Here is a 25,317-nt window from a genome sequence, read left to right on the forward strand (position 1 = left end):
TTCTGTGTGAGCGCCAGACAACATTGTAACCAAGTGAGCATGTGGGTGCATAGACACACACACATACACACACACACACACACACACACACACCCCATACACCCTCAGCTGCAGACATGGGAAGCCCCACGCCAGCCCCCCACAAATCAAACACAATTTAGGGTTCAGACCGGTCACTTACACTCGCAACCAGAAACGTACAACAGCACCTCGTTACCATCTCCCCCAAAAGCTCTTAAGATAGTAATTACATGGACCATGGCTGTGCGTAGTGTTCCGCAATTATGCATAATTCTGCACAAAGTGAACAGCAGAGCCAAACGCATTCAGTCCTGTGCTAACGGGAGCTGAGGGGAGGCAGAGAGGCAGGGAGGGGAGCAGGGGGAGGAGGGGAGACGCGGGGAGGGGGAGAGGCTTCACCCGTTAGGTGCAGGAAATAAGGAGTCCACTCCTCTGCCACGATACAGGCAGGGCGCTTCTTTGCTCATCTCCCCCTGCAGACCGGGAGGCCACAGGTTCACACAGACACACACACACACACACACACACACACACACACACACACACACACACGCACACCGCTGTACCCATACTACACACATATATATATATATATACACATACACACACACACACAGACCCTCACACATACAGATGTACCCATACTGTACACGTATGCATACATACACACACATAGACACACACAGATACATACATATACTACACACACACACACACACACACACACACATGCTTTGTTCTCATGCAAGCTCCTGAGTGCAGAATAGCTGTGCATGCTCTCAGTGCCAGTGTGCCTGTGTGTTTATGGTTCCCTTTTAATCCAATCAGATTTTTGGCCGTGGCATGGCCAAATGGATGACAGTTTAGCGCATAAAAAATATTAATTCAAAGTTGCATTCAATATGGTTATAACTCCGCTCTGATCAAATGGAAAGAATAACTCGATTATATCAAGCTGTTTCATAAGACAAGTGCTATTGATTTTATACATACTTTAATCAAGGAGTATATCTCTGCTAAAAGAGAAATGCTAACCAACCGTTGTAAGATCAGTGTCTGAATACACCAACTGAAAAAAAAGAAAGCAAATATATCAGTCATCACTGAAGCCGTTAATCAGATAATCAGCATTAATGTTTTGTTCTTTATATGATTTATCATTCTGCCCTGTTGGGCAATGTATGGATTATATTTTTATGTCAGCGAACCCTTTAAACATTTATAATTAACAAGAATTTTTTTCAGATGACAATATTCATAGTTCAAATTCTCATTCCAGATCCAGTAAAAAAATCTTCAGATCTTTACAGAGCCAAGGTGTTGTGGAAGGTCTGTGTTCCAGTGCAGTCACTCCGCATGAAGCTCTTTGCCATGAGTTTCAGCTGCTTTTATTTGCTTGGATATTGATTGAATGTGGTCCACCCACAGAAGTAATAGTTGCTGAAAGCATTTATAGCCGCAACTCAATTCACCCAGACCTGTTTAGTGTTCTCTTTTTTTCCTACCACTTTGACATTAAGACAGCACATTGGGTGAGTGCCACTGAAATGCCATAATTAAATATTCTGTTTTGAAGTCCTGCGTATTTCACCTGCATGCAACACCTAATGCATGTGCAACATTTTAAATTAGATTTAAAAAATACATTGCTGCATCGTGATCATATTATTGTTAATATTCACTATTTTACTTTTTTCTTTGTTTCTTTTTTTGTATTTTTAATCACTGCAATACATCATTCTACCCAGTTTAAAACAACCAGGAAAATAGCTCAAAAAATGTCTGTTACAGCTGTTTACTTTAGTGATATGGTCTTATGAAAGGATAGTTGTTTGTGATGGAGCCACTTTCTTTCCTTTTTATGTTCTGAAATTTCTCCTTGAAGTTCTATTTGGTTTTGTTTCTATTTGGAGGCGGTGTGTGTGTGTGTGTGTGTGGGGGGGGTAACAGTAAAAGCCTCAAACAGAAGGCGAAAGGGAATCCATCAAACGACAGCCCCTCGCAACTCAAAGAGAGCGAATAGAGCAGGCAGTTCTTTTAAAAAAGTGCCACACATAGGACCCATGCTGATTACAGTGGGGAAGGGGAAAAACATTCAAGCATTTATCCAAGTCACTGATTATGTAATTCCAAAGCCCACCCCAGCCCGGAACACTCAGCCGAGCAGACAGTGCGCCGCGCAGAACAGAATTATGGCACCGAGGTCTTGGAATGTGTGGCGTGGTAAAGGGAAATGAAAATGGAGTGCTGTTTGTGTGATTAAACTGTCGGCTTGGTAGCACGGGGGTGGTGTGTGTGTGGTAGCACGGGGGTGGGTGTGTGTGTGTGTGTGTGTGTGTGTGTGTGTGTGTGTGTGTGTGTGTGTGTGTGTGGAGGGGGGTGTTGGAATAGGCTGGCATGCTGAAGAACGGGGCTGAGATTTGACCATAATGAAAATATGAAGTCCCACAGCCCCATGTGCAGCTCAGCCTCACTGGGCAGAAAAAAAAAAAGAGTGGCTTGTTTGCCCGTGGATGGTAGGGTGACTCTATATAGACCACGAGAGGATTTTGTGAGTAGAGTAGAGTGGGGGTGGAGGGGGTAGGGAAAAGAGATGAGAGAAAAAAAAAGATAGCAAGAAAATGAAAATGGCTTCTTGTGGCAGTGAACAGTGAACTAGGAGGAGAGTGCAGCTGTGTTTGTTTTCACTCTTGTGGATGCTAAACAGGAGAGACGGCTGCAACACAGATACACAGATTCGCATCCACCATACTCTTCCCCCCACGGTAACAGAGCATGGCGAGCTCCCGCCATGGTGGATCCCGACCGGAATCCAAATGGCTGCTAACCAAGCGTGGGAACGGTGTGAGTACGTTCCACCCAGTCAGGCGGCAGGCTAGACACCCCAGCTGCACAGACTTCCATTCAGCAGCAGGTGAAGGACCCCAAGAGGTCAAGGTCGAGGGGGTCCTGTCTGCCATGGAGCCCCTGGGTGTCTGGGAGTGCGCGTAGGAGATGAGCAGGGCTGTTTTAATAATGGGGGTGGGGGGCTGGGACACATTGACAAAAAAAATCTGTTGGGGGACGGAAAAAAGGGGGGATTTTTTGTATGACACAGGGTGTGATTAGCTGTGTCGCCATGGTGCCCTATGCCTCTGTCGTGTTCTGATATTTTTGTGAATTTTCAAAAATCATGGTGGCAAACATGGGGATATTCCTAGAGTGGGCAGCAGATTTGTGATTGCGGAAATGAATACGCATAGAGAATCAGTGTTCTTCCATAGCGCTAGCCCTTGTGCATACTGCTGCACTAGTGAGCTCTGTTGGCCTTGCCAAACAGCACTGCGTCTATTATATAAGAATCTACCATGTTGTTACACCAGTGTGTTGATACTGTAAGTGCCCGTGCATTGTTCCCCCACTTTAAACAATAGTGCTCCTTTAAGGGGAGGGACTGCAGCTCATGACAAGTTTCCTGAAGAAAGGAAGCAACTGAATGGGCATCGAAGACACAAACCCACCCTCAGCTAGATTCCATTATTCATTTCAGCCTATGCTTCATTAGGCTAGCTGAAAGGCACCCCTTTTCTCTCTCCCCATCACCTCAATAGACCTGGCCTGTGGTTCTGGCACACACACACACACACACACACACACACACACCCACCCCCCACACACACACACACACACACACACACACACACACACACACACACCCTCCATCCCTCCTTCTCTCCACTGCTCCCAGGCCTAATCGTCTCAGCTCGCGTTGAAATCAAGCTTAGTAACGGCACTTTTGTTAGCCCCCTCTCCTTCCCCACCAAGTTGCCCATTTCTCTCATTCTCTCGGCCGCCTCGGCCGCCTCCCCACCCACTGCTTAAATCCCTATCAGCGTGTCAACAAAATGTCTGCTCAGCTGGGGCTGACACACACTTGCGTATGGGGTTCGACCTCCTCCCTGCTGACCCCTTTCTCTCTCTCCTTTTCTCTCTCTCTCTATGCTCACTTTCTCTCCCATCTCGTCATCCTCCACTCACTCTCTGTCTTTATCTCCCTCTCTCGTTCTCCTGCTCTGACTGCCTGGAGTGCGTCTTTGACTTCTTGCCACAATGTGTGGGGAAATTAGATGTTTTTAACATCAGAGGTGGAGGACCAGTAAATGGTGACTTGATAGTGTATTGGCAACTCATGTCAATTAAATACAATTTAAAACTGAGGAAAGTCTAAGTGTGAGAACTGAAAATAATTCCAAAATGTAGCAGTCAAACAATGATAAAATAACAACAATAAAACAATCAGTAATAATACCAATGTATCCAATGTATCCCTCTCAAATGCTCCTTTTTAACATTTTTGTGGTGAATCAAGTTGCCCTGTATAATCTTTTGTCCACATTTGAATTTACATGTACATGCCTTTTTAACATATAAATATTTTCAACATGACTATTATCATCTTGTTCATATGGGATGAAAGATCCTGATTCTGACCTAGGATATCAGGTCAGGAGTCAAGCTTTTCTTGTTTCATTTCTTCCGCACAATATGAACAGTGACTTGCATGGTGGATTCCCAGTGACATTAACCATTCGCCAACGTTGCATAATCTGTATGTAAATGTATTCAGATTCATGCCTGCCTGAAAGACCATCAACACGACACATTCTCCTGAGCTGTTTAAAAAACGAGGGGAGAGAGCGACAATTCTGAGGCTCGTGGAGCCTGTGCACTGCAATGTATGTGCCTGTTTCCGAAGATGTGAATGAGACAACATTTCTTTCTCACTAGCATTGCTTTGATAGTAGTGAAGGATTCGCTTTGTAGTAGGTCAGTGTAGTGTAGTGTGTGTGTGTGTGTGTGTGTGTGTGTGTGTGTGTGTGTGTGTGTGTGTGTTTGTGTGTGTCTTGAGTGTGTGCACGGCCGTCGCACAGCCTGTGCTGTACATCATGATTTTCCATCAGGCACGCCATAAACAGCAAAGGGGTGCGTGTTGGGGTCCTTGCTGTATGAGCTCACAGAGAGGAGGGGAGGGAGTAGAGCTGCTCCCCTTCTTTATGACTCCTCCACAGCAAACCTTATCATTGCTGCTGAGGTATTTAAAACTGTAGGGATACACACACACACACACACACACACACACACACACACACAGACACTATAGATAGATAGATAGATAGATAGATAGATAGATACTTTATTGATCCCCAAGGGGAAAATCAAGCTATTTTCGGGGACTCGATTTCTCCACACAAACACACTTTTCTTTGCATGGGTTCTGGCGCCTGACCTCTTCCATAGTCTCTGCCGCTGTGAACTTCACTTTCAGCCTAGTTCATTGTTATTCACATCATTGTCAGCCAACTTGTCTGGGGAAGAAGGCACTCTCTCTCAGAAAGGGAAAAATAGCAGTAGTGAACTGGTTGGTGGTAAATGAATTTAATTGCCATCTTGTGACAGAATCCAATCGATTTGTCTGAGCTTCTATCTGGGAAAATCTTGCTAAAATGCACATTGTCAGTGATCTGCTCTTTCACCTTTGTTAATCATGAAATAATAATAACAGTGTTGAAGAAGCTTGTCAATTAGTAGAATTTGTCTTTTTAATCTAATTTTTAAAATACCGGCTCCTACTCATTATTTCGGCCTTATTTTAGTTCACCCTGTTCTCTTCTCTCTCTCTCTCTCTCTCTCTCTCTCTCTCTCTCTCTCTCTCTCTCTCTCTCCTTGGGCCCTGCATTCTTCCTTCTTTCTCTCCCCTCCTTGTGTGCTGTGAAAATGTGGGCCACAGTTTGCATTTCTCAGTCTATAAAGAGGTGTTTTTAAAGGCAGTGTTAAACAGACCAACAATGGCTAAATAAGCCCTCCTGGGGTGAGGAGGCGGTTCCCACGAGGCTCCCGCCTGGCCCTCTATTGGCATAGCCGCGGCCAGGCCCCATTCAGGGCTCGGTCATGGTCACTTATGGCGCGGGGAAATCGTTTGATTCATGCGAGGTGTGATCCAATGACATGTATTTTTAATGAGGCGCCGCTACTGCTGCCGCATACATCTTTGTTGGCCGGACACACGAAAATGGGGGCGGGGAACCGGAGCCGGTAGCGCTGACAGCCCAAAAGTGTCCCGTTTTTTAAAAAAGGACCCCTGTGGTCATTACGGAGGAAAAAGCCCCAAAAAACCCCATTACCCTGACATGCATAAGAGTAGAGCTGTTAACCTGCCCTCCACTGCTGAAACCGTAGCACTTAGTTACCATGATAGTTTCATCAGAGGTCCCATGTTTTAAGTATTTTTCACGAACAGTTTGGCTCTGCTCAGCCAAAAGTGCCCTGTAAAAAATCCCTGTAAGTGGCACAAGGACACTTGTGTATCGTGATACTCGACTCGTGGTGTTACAATCTCTTTTAGTGATCATCTGATTTATTTAGCTGACTTTTTAAGTGCTTGTTAAATCACCCATTTCACATTTTTGTATTCAAATTTGTGCATGTTCTTCTAATTATAGGAATGATCTATTTTCTCGTAACATACTACCGTATATAATATAAAAGATATAAGATATAAGGTGATATTGTTTATCAGAATCATATGCTAGTGGGAGTGTACAGTTAGCAAGCTGTTTCACTACAACCCATCATCTGCTCCCTAAAGCTGGACTTAAGTCCAGCCACTGGACATTTGCCAGGGTGTGTGCACATATAACGCATATGCCACTCCGCCTCTATGCAGCCTCCCTACAGTGACCCCTTTCATTCGGAGCACCCTGCTTCTCATGCAAGCCCCCCAATTCAAGTCTGGGTGATGCAAAATTAGTATGCAGCAGACAGCTCTCCCTAAATAATAGGACCCAAGAGCAGCAGCAGTCTAGCGGGGGGTTAAACAGCTCCATCCCCCCCACCTCCCCTCAGCCCCTCAGCCCAAATCTTAATGGGACATCAGACAGACAGTCTGAATTGAACAAGGAACCTAGCAACCCCCTCTCTCTCCTAAAATACAATCCCCAACCACACACACCCCACACCCCCAGCCCGCCACCCCTTCCCCTCCTCTCTGCCTCTGCGTACACATACGCACCCTCAGCCGCCTCCCAAAGCCATTGAGGGTCCCAGACACAATCCAGCCACCCCCCCTTGTCCACACGCACACACCCCCAGCCACCCCCAGCCAAATGGGGGAATAAATTAGGCCGCTCCCTGGGCCTCTAGTCAGCAGGTTGTGGTGCTCCGCTGCTGTCTCCCAGGCTGCTCCCAGCCCTCCAGAGCCTCACACAGTTTCCCCTGCATCCACTCTCTCTCTCCCCTGCTTTAATATGCTGATAAATCATTTCACTTCTCTCTCTCTCTCTCTCTCTTTCTTCCCCTCCCTTTCTCCTCAATAGAGGTGCCTTTTGCCAGAGGTCCAGAGGCATGTTTAGTGCTCACTGTTGACTGGTGTTTGTGGTCTGGCTCTAATCATCACCTAATGCGATGAGAACACACCAATACAGACACACACACACACACACACACACACACACACTTTCAGAGATGCTTGCATGTGGCGCTGACATACACAAATGAAATCTGTGATTCTGTAAATAAATGGAATTTTACTCAGTTCAAGTAGATTAATGTATACAGAAGAACATCCAGAAGCTTATTTCTATGACTGTTACCTTTTATCGGATCATATATGTAATGATGTACACTAACAGCTTAAGCATGGAGTGGCTCTGCATCATCAATGCAAGCAAGCATCCTATAAAACACAACAGAGGGCAGCCATTTTTTTTTCTATCTGATTCTTGCATCGTAACCCAGCCAGACTCCTTAATACTGACTGGCGCAGACAGCGGATGGTGCAGTGTGGCGGAGAATTAGTGGGGTCAGTTGTTTGTGTCTCCGTCCAAATCCCAGAGGTGATATTTGTCTGGCCCCAGACACCAGGCCCTGCACCTCCCCCCTCTGGGTGTCCATGCGGGGCCCTCGCAGGAGCAGGTCAAGCAGGGTGCCCAGACAGCCTCTGCGTGACCTGAGTCTGTCTATGAGCCGCGGGGTCATCTGGATGCCTGATAAAGTCCAAGCACCACCCCCTCATGCCGGGGTGTGTGCTGGTAAACAGAGTGGCGTGGCTGGGGCTTGGCTAAGAGGCAACCATAGACACACACACACACACGGACACATGTGCCTCGTCATCGGCGCTGACACTGCACATGGGCACTCCCCATTAAAGGAGGACTAGCCGATTCATTCTGATGCTGCTACAGTCAGCTATATATCCAGCCCCAACCCCCATCCCCAGTGCGGCGTTATGTTAATATGTACAGTGACAGGGCACAGTGCTAGCCTAGCCTACCGGCTCATTTATACATAGCAGCTGCAGCACAACCCTTTTTTTTTGTATTGTTCTCAGACATGTTGTTTAGCCTTGTTATTGGCCATTGGCAATCTATTAAATATGCTTTTATGTCTTTCATCTTTTCAGATGCTGGGAACACATGGGAGAAGCCATGCAGATATTAAATGTGCCCCATACCCAACAGCTGATGCACCCAGCCTGTGTTTCAGGAGTTCATGTCCTCTGCTTAAAGTGCGGACAAAAATTGGAGACCACGGGATGATCACACACTTGATTGTCTTCACACAGGGTTATCATATAGATGTTTTGATTCTCAAAGGTAAGTAAGGTATTTGTTGGTAAGTTTGAATTGTGTATTGTTATTATTATTGGTATTATCCTCCTTCAAGTGTGGCTGTAGTGTTGCCATCACATTATAGGAGACCATCATTTTAACATCAAAGGCAAAAATGTTCCTTAAAATGTTGTGTGTTACCAGGAAATTGTAGTTCTTGAGAAAATGAGTAATTTCTATTTCAGTAGTGCTTTGTTGATTCATGCCAAGCTAGACATTCAAGACATCTCTGTAAATGAATATGCTAAAATACTCATACAGAAAGCATATTGTTTCTTTCTTTTGGTGCTTCCTCAATAAAAAAAATTAAAATAATGATTTTTTTGTGTGATTTGATTTATTTTTGTTTGTCCTTAAAGTATGTGTTATTAGTGTTATTATCGGGGGGAAATAAAGAAGGGCAATCTTTCTTTGGAATTGTGGGGGCCACACCATCAGTTCTGCAGGTCTGCCTCAGAGAGGGACAGTTAGAGTGTCCGAAATATCTGCTGGCACTGAACTCCCTCTGTGAGGGCCAGAGCTGGGCACTGAGGGTGGCTGGAGCGGAATAAAACAGCCACACACATAGACACACACACATTGGGTTTGTTTGGTGGGGATCGCACCTCCTATTGTCCCCCCCCCAACAGTTGGTTCATGCCATGCTCCAGTGGCCCCCAGTGCGCTCCAATGCCTCGGGTGAAATAGGCTCCTGGGCTCTCGCCTCTGCGCTAACACCCCCCCCCCTTCCCAAACACACACACTCACACACACACAGCCACCTATCCACCCACCCTAACGAAGTCTGACCTGAAGCCAGGCCCCGACCGGTGGGGCTGTGCCTCAGACTACAGGAGGACAGGCCCTGGCCTGAATGGAGAGGGGAGATTAGCCCATTCTGCTCAGCCAGTGGAGAGGATGGTATTGACCATGGGCCACCCATGGAGCCTCCAGTGAGCCATGTGATGGCCTGATATACATGCTTAGTGGCCATGGCAGATTCCCCCACTCTCACTAGGGATAAACCTGGGAGTTACAAGCCCCTTTCTCTAAGCAGGGCTGAGAAGATTAGAAGAGGAGCCCCCCGGCCCATCCTTGGCCTTCCTTCTGGGTCTTCATAAGACTGCCATTAGTAGTTCAGCCAGGGTTCTTATTGTCTTCGTCCTGTGAGGCAAGGATGTGTCATTTTAGCATTCAGAGCAAACTAGCCAACAGCGCCATGATGTATAATGCCAACAGTGTAATGATGGTGATTATATCAAGAGAACGGCCACATCAGCTTGTGAGAAATAGCTGGCTGTGAAGGCAAGAAAATATTGTATAGAGATGCAGAGGTTTTACAATAAATTATTTTATTCTAATTTATTCTTTTAGCTTTCCTTAGCCTTTGTTGTCTGTCTCTGTGTCTTCTGTGTGTGTTATTGGTGTCTTTGGACTGTATCCATGTTCCATGTTGTCCATTAACTGTCTTTCTAATTTAAATCATTGCTGCCATCTTGACCAGAACTCCCTGGCAGAGGAGACGTTGTGTCTCAATGGGACCTTCCTGGCAAAATAAAGGTTAAATTAAAAAAAAATAAGTTGTCTCTATATGTCAGTTTCTCACATACTGGTCTCATGTATGTACCAGTGTAAGGAACTGTTGCTAGGTCCTGGATCCACTAAGCATTCACTCATTGTAAAAAAAAATATTTGCACGTATTTCATTAGAGCAAAGCTCAAGCAAGAGGACATGCTAGATTAACTGGCAGGTTGCATGAGCTAATTTAGGTCAAAATTGAAATCAGCATCTATTTTATTATGACAAGGTTGTTGTTACAGTCTTGCCTTTTAATTAAACATAACTAATCTCAACTGATTTAACAAAACATTTATGCTATTTTTTTTTATCAAAGAAGTTACTGAGTATAGTGTTATTTCAATAGCATCACTAAATCCAAAGCACAAGATTACAGGCACACTCATTTAATTAATAAATTAATATTCACTGATATGTTTGCATATTAACAGGATCAAACTCAACAACTTGATTATTACAAGCAAGGAATCCTTTCCTGTCATCACATTATTTGCTTTTAGTTTTTTCTTTATTGATGCAAACTATTAATAATGATACAAAAACAGGGGATGCCACAATTGAAATCTGGTTTATGTACAGGGGGTTTCATTTTTGTTTGGTCCAAAAAAAGTAATTTATTTTATTACATATTTATATACACATTAAGGTTTTAGGTTCATTTTTACTGATAGCCTACACAAAACTAGGCTATATATTTATTTTTACAGAAATTTATATATGATTCAAAAAAGTTGTTTGAGAAGTGTAAAAGTAGGGCTTCATCTAAATAAATGCAGTCCTTTTTTCCCTTGAATTTTGTTATTATTGTGTTCTACATCAGGATAAGGCCTTTGGGTTATTTAGAACTAATTTGATTAATGTCTCATTATTATTATATCTGTACATAATGACTGCAAGAAGGTCTAGAGCCCTATAATGTTTGTGTGTGTGTGTGTGTGTGTGTGTGTGTGTGTGTGTGTGTGTGTGTGTGCACAGGCATTTGTGTTTATGACAGCATTGCCATATTTCAAGGAGGAGCGATTAAGAATATTTTTAAGGATAGTAGAAATAAAGCAGTCATTAATTTAGCTCCAGGGCACAGCAGCAGTGGTTAAAACCAACCATATGAACATTTTATCAGTGAATTGGCAATACATATTAAACATCACCCAGTATTATTATTTTCTTTGTCCAGTTATTTTACAATATAAATTAACCTGAGTCACAAACTGGAAAGATTTCATTTATACCAAAATGATAGAATTCACTCAACAACAGGATATTTTTCATGATTCCTTTTGATATTGCTCCATTACTGCTGGAGAATATTTTTTATGTACATTGTGTGGCATTGAACTCACTGTTCCAGCTGTTCAAAGCTGACATTCTGTAATATCAAAGCACTAGTGTATTTGCTTTCACATACTGCATGTACAACTGAAGATATGATCAATATCTGTGTGCCCAGGTCATAGTGAAACAGAAATGCGGAAGATATTGACTAAAATATGAATGCGGCTCAATAAATGCTGATTTCCTCAAAAGTACAAAAATGCCGGTTATTGAAAACATAACCCTATTTGTAAAAATGTTATACCTATATGATTTATTGAGTGGGCTTCAGTGCAGTTTGTATCCATTTGAACCATCTAATTTGTGAGTGGGAGCCCAAAAGAAAAAGGCCTGTTGCCTTGTTGGCCAACACAAAAAAGCATAAACTCACATGAGGGGGAGTGTTAGGGGCACAGCAGAGGGCTCGTAGGCAGGAGGGGGGTGGGGGGTAGTTTAAGAAATGAGTCCGAGAACTTGGCACACAGTTTGTCATGCTAACCATGTTGTGGCTATTGAATTCGTGCACAGGGAGCAGAGGGTTCACAGGACCCCTGCCTTTCTCATGCAAAGTTGGCCAGGCACAGCAGGCCCCCGCTAAAATGCACGTATATCATCAGCTCGCTCCCTCAAATACATGCATGCTTATAAATGACCTGTTTTCTCAGTGGTGATGGGCCTCTCACACGCCTCGTGGAGCTAGGCTGGTGTGTCTGTGGTATGGAAATAGAGAAGTGAAACTATGTGTGAAAAACTATATCATTATCTTTTACTGTGTAGCCATACAAGAAGAAAAGACAGAAAGCAGCACAGCTCACAAAAACTTTGATTAGCCTTTTCAAGTTCTTTTACAATGTATCTTTTGTTTATGCATTGTGGATATTGGGTAAATATGTGTGTGTGTTTGTATTTCTAATCGCTGAATAAGGACTTTTTAAAGATAATTAAATATAACATTTAGGATACTTTGATCAACACAAAAAAGTATTATTAAAGGATTTTTCTTTGTTTCTCATATATCATTTCTTGTGTCATAAATACAATATGTAATACAAAAAGTAAAGCAATTTCAGTGTCTAATATATGTGTACCTTAATGTCAGCCTTTTAGTACCATATTCCGCATCTATTCACCAGCAACCCTTTTCCAGTGGATTGCCACCCACAGCATGCACAATACATCACATATTTTAGTGAGGTATTTAGTTTTAAACTGTAATTCACTGACTGAAAATGTCTGTATTGTTCCGCTTGCAATGTACTTCCACGGGACCAGGCCAGATGGCATTACCTGTGGTTAATTTACAATTAAAGAAGGCCATTTCATAAAAGAACATGGAGCATCTATACCTAAAGGCTCTGCTTGATTGATGCAAGGGGATCCAGGAAGCATTTGAATAGGCCTGAGGTAGGAGGAAGGTTTGATTGGCGTAAGAGGATGAACTACATTTAAACCAGAGGGAATGACTGCGTTTTACTGGATCACTGGGACAAAGGGTATAATTCAGATTGTTCAATTGGCGTGGTTTAATTGGAACAGCTTAGTGGAGGCAGTGTTTGTAAAACGGAGGCTATGTTTGATTTGGTCGGCTCAAAAGAGACTGTGCTTTATTACAGTGGGGAGATACAGGATGTGTTTCATTGGATCATATGAAAGGATGCTGTGTTGGATTGGAGCAGACGAACAGAAGCTTTGTTTGATTGGATCAGCCCGAAGGAAACCGCACACGATTGGAAGCAAACAGTTTCCAATTCGGTTGTGTTAGACTGAGGAGGGCAGCTCAGCCGGAACAGCCTCTCTAATGGAGCCAGTTCAGTAATGCAGTGACCCCAGTCCTTTTACAGCACTGCCAGTCGATAAGTGGCAATATGCTGTATCTTATAAAATGAACAAGAAAGGCAGAGCAGTGCCAGGAATGAAAGAGGGGGAGAGGAAGAGAGAGAGAGAGAGAGCTGGGGATGGCATGGTGTCCAAGTGATTGAAAATGTCACTTTAATAAATGAAAGCCTTTTTCTCAAGAAAAAAAACACATTGTTGTCTTGTGTGCATTATTCTTTTTTTTTTCTGATGGTTTGAGTTTTCCCAACATTTTTACTTGCCAGTTTTGCCAGCTTTACAAGGCTATTTATGTTCCCCATAATGTCTTTCGGGGCATTTTAATGTGGCAAAAATTTATGATGGACTAGTAGGTGCTTGTGAAGCTAGAGCCTACCCTAAATAACTTAGAAATGTCATAGAGGTGATACCAGTTTACTCTCACTGCTAAGCCATCTCTAGCAAAGGTTGTAACTTTGTAACAGTGATTACATTTACTAAAAGAGAACTATAAATACCCATTTTGTTATCATCCCTAATGTATTTCCTGAATAAGCCAATGACAAAGCGCAGAACTATATAACTTTGGAACAACATAGAAATGCCTTCTTCTTGTGGGGCAATTCAAATCAGGATCCATTTTGTGGGAGCTTTTATTCTCCTGTCCATCGACTGTAACCCCCCTCACCTTTCCCACAAGGACAGCGGATGGGAGAGCTGGGAGAATGATGTAAATGTATGTGTGAATAGCCGTTGTTTATTGGTTTCCAGGACCGGGTAGTAAATTATTCATGCTTCATTTGAATACATGCAAATGAGCTATTATTTCGCTGGCACATTTCCAGGTACCTATGGCAACCGTACCTCGGAGAGGCGCTCAGTGGCCTCAAGCCTCTGACCGTTCCTCCTCCCCTCCAAAAGCGAAGGCTGCATCACCTCCTGCCACTTTTGTGTCGATTGTACTGGGTCTTAAGGTGGCTCCCGGCCATGGGGCTGGCAAGGAAGCGGAGAGACCACTGTCAAAGTCAAGGGTAGACAGGGGTTCAGGAGGTGTTCTCTGCTTTCTGGCATTCCCACCCACTCCCACTGAGGAGGGATATGGAGCAGAATTATTGTGCCAACCTTAATAAAATCTCACCAGAAATACTGCAGTGGTCAAAATATGAGTTTCAAATAAATAAATAAATTGACGATTGCACACACACACAAGCACACACACAGCCACAAAAACAAAAGTAAATGAAGAAGCACGTAAAACAATAATTAGTGCAGATAGAAAACTGTGTTGTCTAGACATTGAAATTGGCATTTTTATTACACAACAAATTTACTGCTCACATCATCATTTAGGTATTTATTGTGCATATTAAAAACACGGTAGGCTACTACCATACTATAACAGAAAATTGCAGGCTTCTATAAGGATGAAAAATAAAATAAAAGTAGGCCTACATTAATAGCTTTAGGAGTAGGCCTATTGGGAGGTGGAGTGCAAATGTGGTTTTGAAAAGACCACTGGGACCACTTTGTCAAGGTCAAGTTCGGGGCAAGACGTGGTTAGAACCGATAAAAGTTCTTGGCAACTGTACAATCCTGCCATCTAGTGCCGATTGTTTAATACATCTACAGATAGTCTACATCACTTTCAGAACATACCCTACAGAATGCATTAGCCTGTGCCTTATTTTTGTTTCTTTTCTTCTTTGTCTGGTTGGTTTGTTTTGTGTTCAATTCCATTTTTAGATGTTCATGTTTCATAAAGCCACGGTTAGCCTACAAATTAGCAAATGCATTTTTCTTAACCGTCTCACTCAACATTAATTTTGTTTTGGCTCCATCTTCTGGTTATGTTCTTTAGTGCTCTGTGTAAAGTTTGAAGCCGGAAATATTAGGCAATTTGATGATAATGACATTATTAATTATTTGAATACAACTTTTTAGGCTACATGTCAATGAAGGTTATGTAGGCCTAACACTAACAGTGATGAGCAAAACTGCCTATAGGCCTACTAGCCTACATAAGAATAAAAGTAGCTTATCAAAGAAAACACAGACTCATGATCCGGCCTATGAGCTGTGGGATTTTCAACTATGCTCAGTTAGTTTCTGCTGTACAGTGTGGGGAAAATATAAATAAAACAAAACTCGCATCATCTACACTTACAACTTATAGACTACAACTTCCGAAAAGGCTTTCGAACAAATCTCGTTCTCGATGTAGCAGCTGGACATCACGCGAGAATTAAGTGAGGTTCTTGTTTTTATTGACATCAAAATGGCGACTGGTGGTGGCGAATCCCCGGAACCGTGGTATCTCGCACTTCTCGGTTTTGCTGAGCATTTCCGTACATCAAGTCCTCCAAAAATAAGACTTTGTGTACACTGTCTACAAGCCGTTTTCCAATTTAAACCCCCTGCAAGGATTGAAGCAAGAACACATCTTCAGCTCGGTTCCGTTCTCTACCATCATACGAAGAACACTGAGCTTGCTCGGAGTCACCTGGAGAAAGCGGTAGCTATTTGGGTTATGAAAAAAAGTTGACTAAGGGGTGTATAGAGTGTAGCTAACTTAGCCAGAAAATAATTTAATTGACAGAGTTACTTTTGAAACAGTAATTATTCGAGATAAATTGTGGTAACGTTACCTCTGGAGTGAGATAGAGCGTGCCTACGCGCTAGTATCGCTAGCTTGCAGCTAGATGGCTATCGTTGATTAAATTAGCGATTGATTTTATCGTAACCCCTGCAAAGTTAATAACGTCTAGCGGGTTGGTGATGTATACACATGCATGTCCATTGTATGATACATTAGACAGCAACCCGCAAGCAATTATACAAAATGTACTCTTTAACTTAGCTCACAATGGAGTTTGTTTAACTGCAAAACTGGTAATGTTAGTCGGCTAATGAGGCTAACAATGCAAGTCTGACTTTGCCTTTTCCTTTTTCTCCACAGTGGTACATATCTCAACCAGTATCCTTTTGTCATTTTTGCTATTTTATTTTAACTACTTGAAACTTGCATCTTCCCCTCATGAAAAACTGGTTAGTCTCATAGCTGCCATAGCATTGAGGAGTTAATAGATACTTATTCATCCTGGAGGAAATGTTATATGTTTAGCTTATGGCATACTAAAGGAACTACACATTCATAAAAACAATCATTTTGAAATTACAGCTGTGGAAATGATCTATTCCCCAAAGATCTACAGGGAACTGACCATATAAACTTAAGGAGTATGTACCAATGGAGGCACTGCAGGGAAATGCTATGGTATATCAGTAAATGTCCACAAAGATGATTCACAGTGATAGGGTGCTAATTACTGTGCATAATATTAAACATATGAAGTAAACTTGCAGATAGCAATAGAAAAAACTAAACCATATAACTTGTTGATAATTATATAAACAGATAGTTAAAATAAGGTGGTGCATTTTGTTTTTAGATAATTATTACAGGTATTGTTTTTTGTTAATATCCCTGTCTATTGTCATAGATTTTTATAAATGTTGTACTCCATATGGTAGATTTCCCTAACAATTTCCTAGGTTGCACAATTTGAAGATGTCAAATTTGAAGCTGCAAGTCTTCTCTCAGAACTGTACTGCCAACAGGTAACACATTTGATGGTTGTTTGACCATTCTAGACACCAGACATTTTCAGTCTTTGCGGAATATATATTATTAATGTCTTAAGAAATCATAATGGATTTCAGATTTTTCTTGACTGCACAATATCTGAATGAACTGTATGTGAATATAGTAGCTCATTCAAAATTATTTTGATGTGAAAGTCTTGCATAATGGTCTGTTGTCTGATCTCTTCAGAATCTGGTGGATTCTGCGAAGCCCCTCCTGCGAAAAGCCATCCAGATCTCACAGCAGACACCATACTGGCACTGCCGTTTGCTGTTTCAACTGGCCGTGAGTGTACCGCTAATACAGGTTGTATGCCCCCAACGTCGTCTTCCAGGCAACGCTGCATGGAAGGCACTAGGGTTAAGGCCTATTCACACCAAGAACGATAACAATAACCATAACGATAAAAGCGTTCACACTGAACAATGATAAACAAAGTCTCTCCTTGTGTTAATAAATGTGACGGTTAAAATTTGATGGGTTCTGATTGGCTATTAGCTTTTTATCGTTCTGAAAATCGCTCTGAAAGTGATCCCCAACGATATAGTTCTTCATGTCGCTATCGTTATAGTTTATGTGTGAACGTAGTCATTCATATTAACGAGAACAATATTTATTTATAGTTACCGTTATCGTTCTTGGTGTGAATGGGCCTTTAGGCTAGGGTTAGGGTTAGGTGCCTTGAAGTCGACAGTCGCAGTGCAGCCTTGAAGTCGACAGTTGGGGCTTAAAACACCATTGAGCCTAATCCAGATCCTCCACATAATGTGAATAGAGGTGTGTAGAATGTGCATGTTGTAATCAAATTATTTATTTTCCCTCCAGCAACTCCACACATTGGAGAAAGACCTTGTGTCAGCATGCGACCTACTGGGTGTTGGTGCAGAATATGCACGAGTGGTTGGATCAGAATACACCAGGTAGGAAAGGATGTGTTAAGACTATAGGTCCATGCCAAGCTTTAAATTTAGACATTAAAGATATTTGAGATTTTATACCAACATAGTTTTCCACTTAAAATTATTCTTTTGTTTTTGACAGAGCCCTCTTTCTGCTGAGCAAAGGAATGGTAAGTGGATGATTCTTTTGCCCCCAAGTGAAATAAGTGTGTGTGTGGCATTTTTTTTGTCACAGGTTCATTTGCCTGTTATAGGTTACAGTGTGTTTGTGTTTGCATGTGATTTTAATTTGCTGAATAAAAGTTGTGTTTGCACTAGCTCTTGCTGATGGAGCGCAAGCTGCAGGAGGTGCACCCTCTGCTCACGCTGTGTGGGCAGATCGTAGAGAACTGGCAGGGAAACCCCATACAGAAGGAGTCGCTGCGCGTGTTTTTCCTGGTGCTGCAAGTCACACATTACCTAGATGCCGGACAGGTAAGGGCCCAACAGAATGCCTGACCATTATTGGATTTTGATATATTTTCTGCACGAGGGAAGCCGGTGATCTGTGACTGACTATGTGCATTTACAGGTGAAGAGTGTGAAGCCATGCCTGAAACAGCTGCAGCAGTGTATTCAGACCATCTCTACACTTCACGATGATGAGATCCTACCCAGCAACCCTGCTGACCTTTTCCACTGGTTGCCCAAGGAGCACATGTGTGTGCTGGTCTACCTGGTATGCACTACTGAACCTCTCCTGTCCGTAGACCACTGATGTGTGCTCATCAAGAAAGAAAATAGTCTTCTACTAAATATCAGCAGTCACTAGCCTAGAAATCTAGACACACCCTAGCGGCAGCAAATGTAATTTGCTGCCAGGATAGTCTTAACAACTCTCCGTTGGCTTGCGAGCTGGAAAAATTAAACTTCGATCAGGCCGATCACATCGTGTAGTTGGTAGGCGGGCTTAACATAATGATGGCAGAGTTGCGACGGTTCGGGGTGAATTCCCTGCTACTTGAAAACAAAGAAGGTGGATGTTGTTGTTGGCGAACAACGTGACACGAGTTAAGCTTTTTTTAAGTTGGCAAAAGTTTGAACAACTAGCTCCGCTGGTGGGAAAACGCATGGGACTCATGAGTTGTAGCACTATCCTATTGCGTGCAGAGGGAATTTGAAAGACAATCGTTTATCCGATCGACTGAGCACTGCGAATGATGAGTCCCCAGACCCTACATCTTGATGTGGGTCTGGCTCATCAGTCAGTCACCTGATTCCTTACGCTTTGCTCACTTAGATGTTTTTCGCAGTTCTCAGAATGTCCACTTGGTGGCACATGGAGAGCAATTTTGATAATGATCACAAACTCTGAACAACCTAGTCAGGAGGTCATGCAGATCACCTGCTACTGGTGTAAATACATTACTGAATGGGAAATTATTTTCTCTTGTACAGTATGTTTTTAGTTATTATTTAGTTATTACTTAATTATTACACTTTTGACATGTTCTAACCAGGTTGTGCAATTAACAGAAGACTTAAATTGGTCAGCGTTGTGGAACAACATCACAGAACCTACTGATACATATTATGCTCGGAGTTGATAATAGCGGACCACCTAGGCTCTGGGTTTGGGAACATTTTGTGGATCACTGACATCTGTTTTAGAATACAGAACGGTACAGGTCAATTCAACAAAGATTTTGAGATTTTAGAATATGTTATTTATATAACACTTCTATTTTCACTTCTCTTCAAAGTATTCATTGCTTATTTTTGATTCTACAATCTGTCCAAGTTGAGAGTGATTTTTTTAAAACTTTTATATATTGCACAGCATTTTCAACCACTGTCTTCACATGCACACAGACGCACATGCAAACTATTCCCGTTTTTCTGGGCCGTTCTGATTTCAGCTGTGGATGCTTTCTTCATTATCATTATGTTCACTCTTTTGAGCACGTTTTTAAAGGGTACAGTCTTTTGTTTTTTAGGTTACAGTCATGCATTCCATGCAGGCTGGGTATCTGGAGAAAGCACAGAAATACACAGACAAAGCCCTCATGCAGCTGGAGAAACTGAAGAGTAAGTACACTCTGCAAACTTCACATTATCCTCTGTCCCCAGACAGCCCCCTCTGTTTCTGCTATGAACAACTCTTCTTTTTTTTTTCTTGTCTTGTGCTCTTCCAGTGCTTGATTCCAGCCCCATCCTCTCCTCCTTCCAAGTGATACTCTTGGAACACATCATCATGTGTCGACTGGTCACTGGACACAAAGCAACGGCACTCCAAGAGGTCTGAACACTAGAGTGCTGGCAGGACTGTAAAATACCTCACAAGGCCTCGTAATTGCATTAGACTGTACAGGGTTCCCACGGGTCATGGAATTTCTGGAATATCATGGAATTTTGGAAAGTCTATTCCAGACATGGAAAGTCAGGGAATTTGATCATTTTTGGGCCAAAGTTATGGAATATCAGAGAATTTTGATGTAGCAGTTTAAAATTTACTTGCCAAAATACATCAATACAAATATTTCCACGCAGAACTGGTAATCTGTAATCTGGTAATTTGTTTTACTGCTTCCTTGAGTGTCCCAACATTGTTTATTCAGTGCCCATTTATTAATCTCTTACTCTAAAAAGTAAAATATTCTTGAACGCTATACGTCAGTAAATAGTATAGTAAGTCATGGAAATGTATTTTTTTGTCAGGGAAAAGTCATGGAATTTTTGACTTAGAGTGGGAACCCTGACTGTAATTATGATCGTTATATTTCTATTCCGTAGATCTCCCAGGTTTGCCAGCTATGCCAACAGTCCCACGGTTATTTTCCAACCATGCCGCCCAGCTTCACACTCTACTTGTAAGTAATTTCAACTAGTTCAAGAGCACTTTGCCTTTGGGGAGACCAGTTTGTGATAACATTTTGTTGGGATCTATTGGTATCGATTAGCATTAGAGAAGTGTGGGTTTTTTTGTTGTTGTAAAGGCTGTCTTGTTTTCTCGCCATTTCAGGGTCTGTACTGCATCTCTGTGAATTGCATGGACAATGCTGAGGCCCAGTTCAGTGCTGCTCTTCGGGTGAGTCTGGGTCACCACTAGGCACACACTCATTAAACCCCTCTAATAGTGTTGGAGTTCAGCACTGAATGATGCTAAGCTCGTTTTTTTGATGTACCCTTTTAGCTCACCACCCACCAGGAGCTGTGGACTTTCATTGTGACTAATTTGGCCAGTGTCTATATCCGGGAGGGGAACAGGCACCAGGAGGTACATAACCCATTTTTAAAGTCTAAAGATGGGCCATGAGTATACTGTCTATTTGGACTATTGAGTCCATGCATGTGTTGAAATGTATGAGTTTATTTTTAAAGTGTTGTTTAATGGTTGTACTGTTTTCTATTGCAGCTCTACAGTCTCCTGGAAAGGATCAATCCAGACCACAACTTTCCTGTGAGGTATGGTGATTACTGCAGAAGTACAATGTAATTTGATAATGGAGAAGCTAGTGTTCATTAACTGATTGCTGGTTCATTTTCCAATGGACTGGCAAAATAAGACCTCAGTTGTTTTTGAAATGCACAGTAGCAAAAGCAAGCACAGAAGTCAAACCCAGTGGTTCTAATGGCCAGCCATGTGAGTTACAGTACTCACTTAAGTGATGGCCAAAGTCCTGACTTTTTGAGTTAATAAGATGTCTGGTTGTTTTACAGCTCGCACTGTCTTCGAGCTGCCGCCTTTTACATTCGAGGCCTCCTGTCCTTCTTCCAAGGGCGTTACAATGAAGCCAAGTAAGTTTGTATATGCTTTGTGCAAGCTGCTGTGAAAAGGTCTCGTAAATGTCTTACTTGACATGGCCACCATCATTTCTCAACAGTATGCTTTGCATGTCAAAATACCTGTCAGACCTGTCATTTTCTGAAACAAATCACCATTTTCTCAAATGTATACATAGATTTTCCAAGCAACACTCACTGTAGTACACACAAACGTAATAATTTCCCACAAACATAACAACTTTTGCCCACCGCAAACAAAATAACTAATTACCACAAATGTATTAATTATGATATGCATGTTTCGGCACGTAATAAATCTTACTTTTGTGGGAAGTTTGAAAAAAGTAGAAGGACAAACATAAAATCACACTAAATTAGTGATTTATTACAGCTCTTTTATCAGTTGTAAGAGTATATCGGTCAAAAATAATTTTTGACATGCATGCTCTTACAACTGATAAAATGGACAGAATTTGAAGTTAGGAATTAATTTAATTTGTGTGAAGTGAATGTAATAACTTTTGTTTACCATCCCATAAATGCAAAAACTGTTTGCAGATGTTTATTATATTATTATAATAATTATATTATTATAGTATATTATGTTTGCGGTAGGCAAGAGTGACTACTTTTGTGGGTGTTACAACCCACGTTGATGTAACTATCTAATGTCTCTCACAAAATCAAATGTTGTTCTCAAATGACGCACAAGACACACAAAATCCACTATAAATGTAAAATATAAAAAGTGAGAATCACAACAAAAAATTCATTTCTACAAAACAACAAAAAGTAGACGTTGAACACGAGGTACATGAAGTACTGGCCTTTAACATTGTAATATATTGTGTTAGTATTGTACCACCTTTTAACAAAATAGAGTTGGCCTACATAGCATTTGTCTATTTTAAAACCACTGACGAATGATTAACAGAGGGAGTGCATTCCAGGAATCCTTGAGTTTCCAATGTTTACACCAGATTGATACTTAATGTCATAATGCAACTGTAGAAATGACTGATTTCCTTTTGTGGTTTCAGGCGGTTCCTGCGGGAGACTTTGAAGATGTCAAATGCGGAGGACCTAAACAGATTGACTGCATGTTCCCTGGTACTGCTGGGCCATATATTTTATGTACTTGGAAACCATCGGGTAAGAATATTTGAGAAGACTTGATAATACTATCCTTTTCTTTGCCCATGAAAAGTTTGCTGTGTGGAAAGGAAATGTTAAAAGGGCCTGTGTTTTGCTAATGTGTATGTGTGTGGGTTTATTGTGAACAGGAAAGCAACAATATGGTGGTGCCAGCCATGCAGTTGGCGAGTAAGATCCCAGACATGTCTGTTCAGCTGTGGTCTTCAGCGCTTCTCAAAGGTAAGTTGAAGATGCCTACAGCTAACAAATTATTAACAGTGAAAATGTGTGGAAGATCTTTAAGCTGATCAGTGCATGCTGCACTCATCCCCAGCGGTCCATGTCTCACTTGGATTTATGTCTTTGTAGATTTGAACAAGGCTTGTGGAAACACGATAGATGCACACGAGGCTGCTCAGATGCACCAGAACTTTTCACAGCAGCTGCTGCAAGACCACATTGCTGCCTGCAGCCTCCCTGAGCACAACCTCATCAGTGTGAGTGTATTACCAAACTGTATTTCCTTGAGGTAACACTTTATTTTATTGGGGTCCTTGTTCCGGTGTATCTACATAATGAAGTACAGTGTAACAACCTATGTGTCTATGTAATACCACATACTTATTCTGTCCATACATAGTGTATTTTTGTGTACCTAAGCCCATTCAGTGTTAATTAACGTAATTTTGCTCTCCATTAAATGTTTGAACTTGTTAACTACCGTAAATAGCCTTTAGGTTGTTTTTACTCCGGCGTTACACTTTGATGTTAGGGTGTCAAGAGTGCCAAACTTTAACCCATAGCCACTTTTTTTCCTTCCCCAAAGAGAGAGACAACTTTGGCAAAGTATTGTAATAAGCACTTTTTTTTACACCTGTACTTATGATTTGTAGGTACACAAAATACATTATGTATGGACCACATAAGTATGTGATATTACATATTGTTACATAGGTTGTTACACTGTACTTCATTATGTTGATACACTGGAACAAGGACCCCGTAAAATAAAGTGTTGCCTTACGTGATGCCAGGTTGATTTGGATAAACGTGTCAGCTATATGAATGCATTGATGCCTCCTTAACTCTCCCTGTCCTGAGTCCGAGCCCCTGATTGACAGAGGTCATTTGTCTGATAGGTTGGACAGTGTCTGAAGTGTACTGAATATTTGTTATTTTGGGGAGCCTCATGACTTTTTTTTTTTGGCAGTAGGAACAAGAAATGTTCTCAATGAAAATCTGACCTTGTTTTTAAAGTGCCTTTAATTCACTTTGTCTTTGTGACAGTGGACTGATGGACCACCTCCTGTGCAGTTCCAAGCCCAGAATGGACCCACCACCAGCCTTGCCAGCCTGCTGTAGTGAGTGTACAGGTGATTCTATGGAAGCACCGTGAGAAGCTCAACAGCCTCTGTTGGACTTCATCTCTTCTTCCCGTGGACTTTGTCCAGTCTATCCTCTTGTAGGACGTGGCCTCTCCATGGACAGATAATGAACAGGGCATCTGTCCTCTTAAATAATTTATTTATTCATTCATGTGTATTTTTATAAGTGTGAAGACTCTACATCACCAATTTCTTTCTGTCAGTAACCTATTTTAATGCATGGATACAGTGGCGTTTGGCTCTCACTTCATTTAGAAGGTTTAGTATCTCAATTTTCCACTTTACCACAGATTAACAAAAGACCACAATACAACTAGAGCAGACTCTTATGTAATGACTTCTTTTTGGGAATATTTTATCTTGAAGTGAAGTGGCAAAGGTTTTCTACATAAGTGGGTGTCAATTATGGGGAGTGTATAGCAATACCGTTGTAGCGCTTTTTGATGCACCTTTAGTTTCTACAGTACTGCAAATTAGATCATCTAATCAACATTCTTACTTCCTACCTTTTAAAATTTTTTTTTTTTCTTTTCCCATTCAAACTTTTGAAAATGCCTGCTTAATCTATTACAGAAATGCATGCATTATGCTGAATTTTTTTTCTCCCTGAAGACTGTCCATAGGACATTTGAATTTCTCTACCTCAATTTTTACTCACTCTTTCTTAATACAGTTCTTGTGTTGAAAAAATTGAGGAATACCCCCAGATCTGGCTGTGTGACACAGTTCAACCCCTTACATGTAATAACTACATTGATTGTTTCAGCCAATATCCATATCATGATCGTTGGGCTTTTCAAATATGTGAAATTTTAAATACTTAAGCAGAATGGGACTTTTGTGTTTCAAAATAAATTTTTAAACACGCCACTTTAAATGATCTTTGTGTGTTTTGTGTGTTTTTTCTTTCTGGAACTGAATAGACCTGAAATGGTTTATGACCCTATAGAGGACCATTATGCTAAGTGTACATATACATGACTGGGAGTCTTTGGGTAGGCTTAGGTTTATCAGAGTTTCATCAGAGTTTATTGTGCTGAACAGGATTACACAAACTAACACTAACAGACTGATTCTCATGATAATTAGTGGAAGAGTGCAACAGCATGGGCCAAAGAAGGGCATATATGACATTTGAGGTCAT

General features: G+C 41.7%; 1 protein-coding gene and 1 long non-coding RNA gene across 3 annotated transcripts in view; both read left to right on the forward strand.

Moving 5' to 3' along the window:
• The window catches only part of LOC125301102, a 40,646-nt gene extending 31,662 nt beyond the window's left edge, over nt 1-8,984 (forward strand). For both annotated transcript variants that reach the window (XR_007194674.1, XR_007194673.1), the window contains exon 4: nt 8,459-8,984. This is a non-coding gene — a long non-coding RNA (uncharacterized LOC125301102). The remainder of the gene's footprint in view (nt 1-8,458) is intronic.
• A 6,615-nt stretch (nt 8,985-15,599) lies between these two features.
• LOC125301154 (MAU2 chromatid cohesion factor homolog) lies at nt 15,600-25,050 on the forward strand. The gene is given in 20 exon segments (XM_048253488.1): nt 15,600-15,859; nt 16,304-16,321; nt 16,900-16,965; nt 17,180-17,275; nt 17,816-17,910; nt 18,032-18,059; nt 18,208-18,363; nt 18,461-18,607; nt 19,866-19,956; nt 20,064-20,167; nt 20,662-20,689; nt 20,692-20,738; nt 20,891-20,956; nt 21,062-21,145; nt 21,284-21,333; nt 21,589-21,666; nt 22,695-22,806; nt 22,938-23,028; nt 23,158-23,285; nt 24,076-25,050. Coding segments are annotated over 20 exon segments (1,797 nt in total). The 5' UTR covers nt 15,600-15,622; the 3' UTR covers nt 24,151-25,050.
• Nucleotides 25,051-25,317: the final 267 nt, after the last annotated feature.

Source organism: Alosa alosa, chromosome 9, assembly GCF_017589495.1.
Source record: "Alosa alosa isolate M-15738 ecotype Scorff River chromosome 9, AALO_Geno_1.1, whole genome shotgun sequence".
Taxonomy (NCBI): domain Eukaryota; kingdom Metazoa; phylum Chordata; class Actinopteri; order Clupeiformes; family Clupeidae; genus Alosa; species Alosa alosa.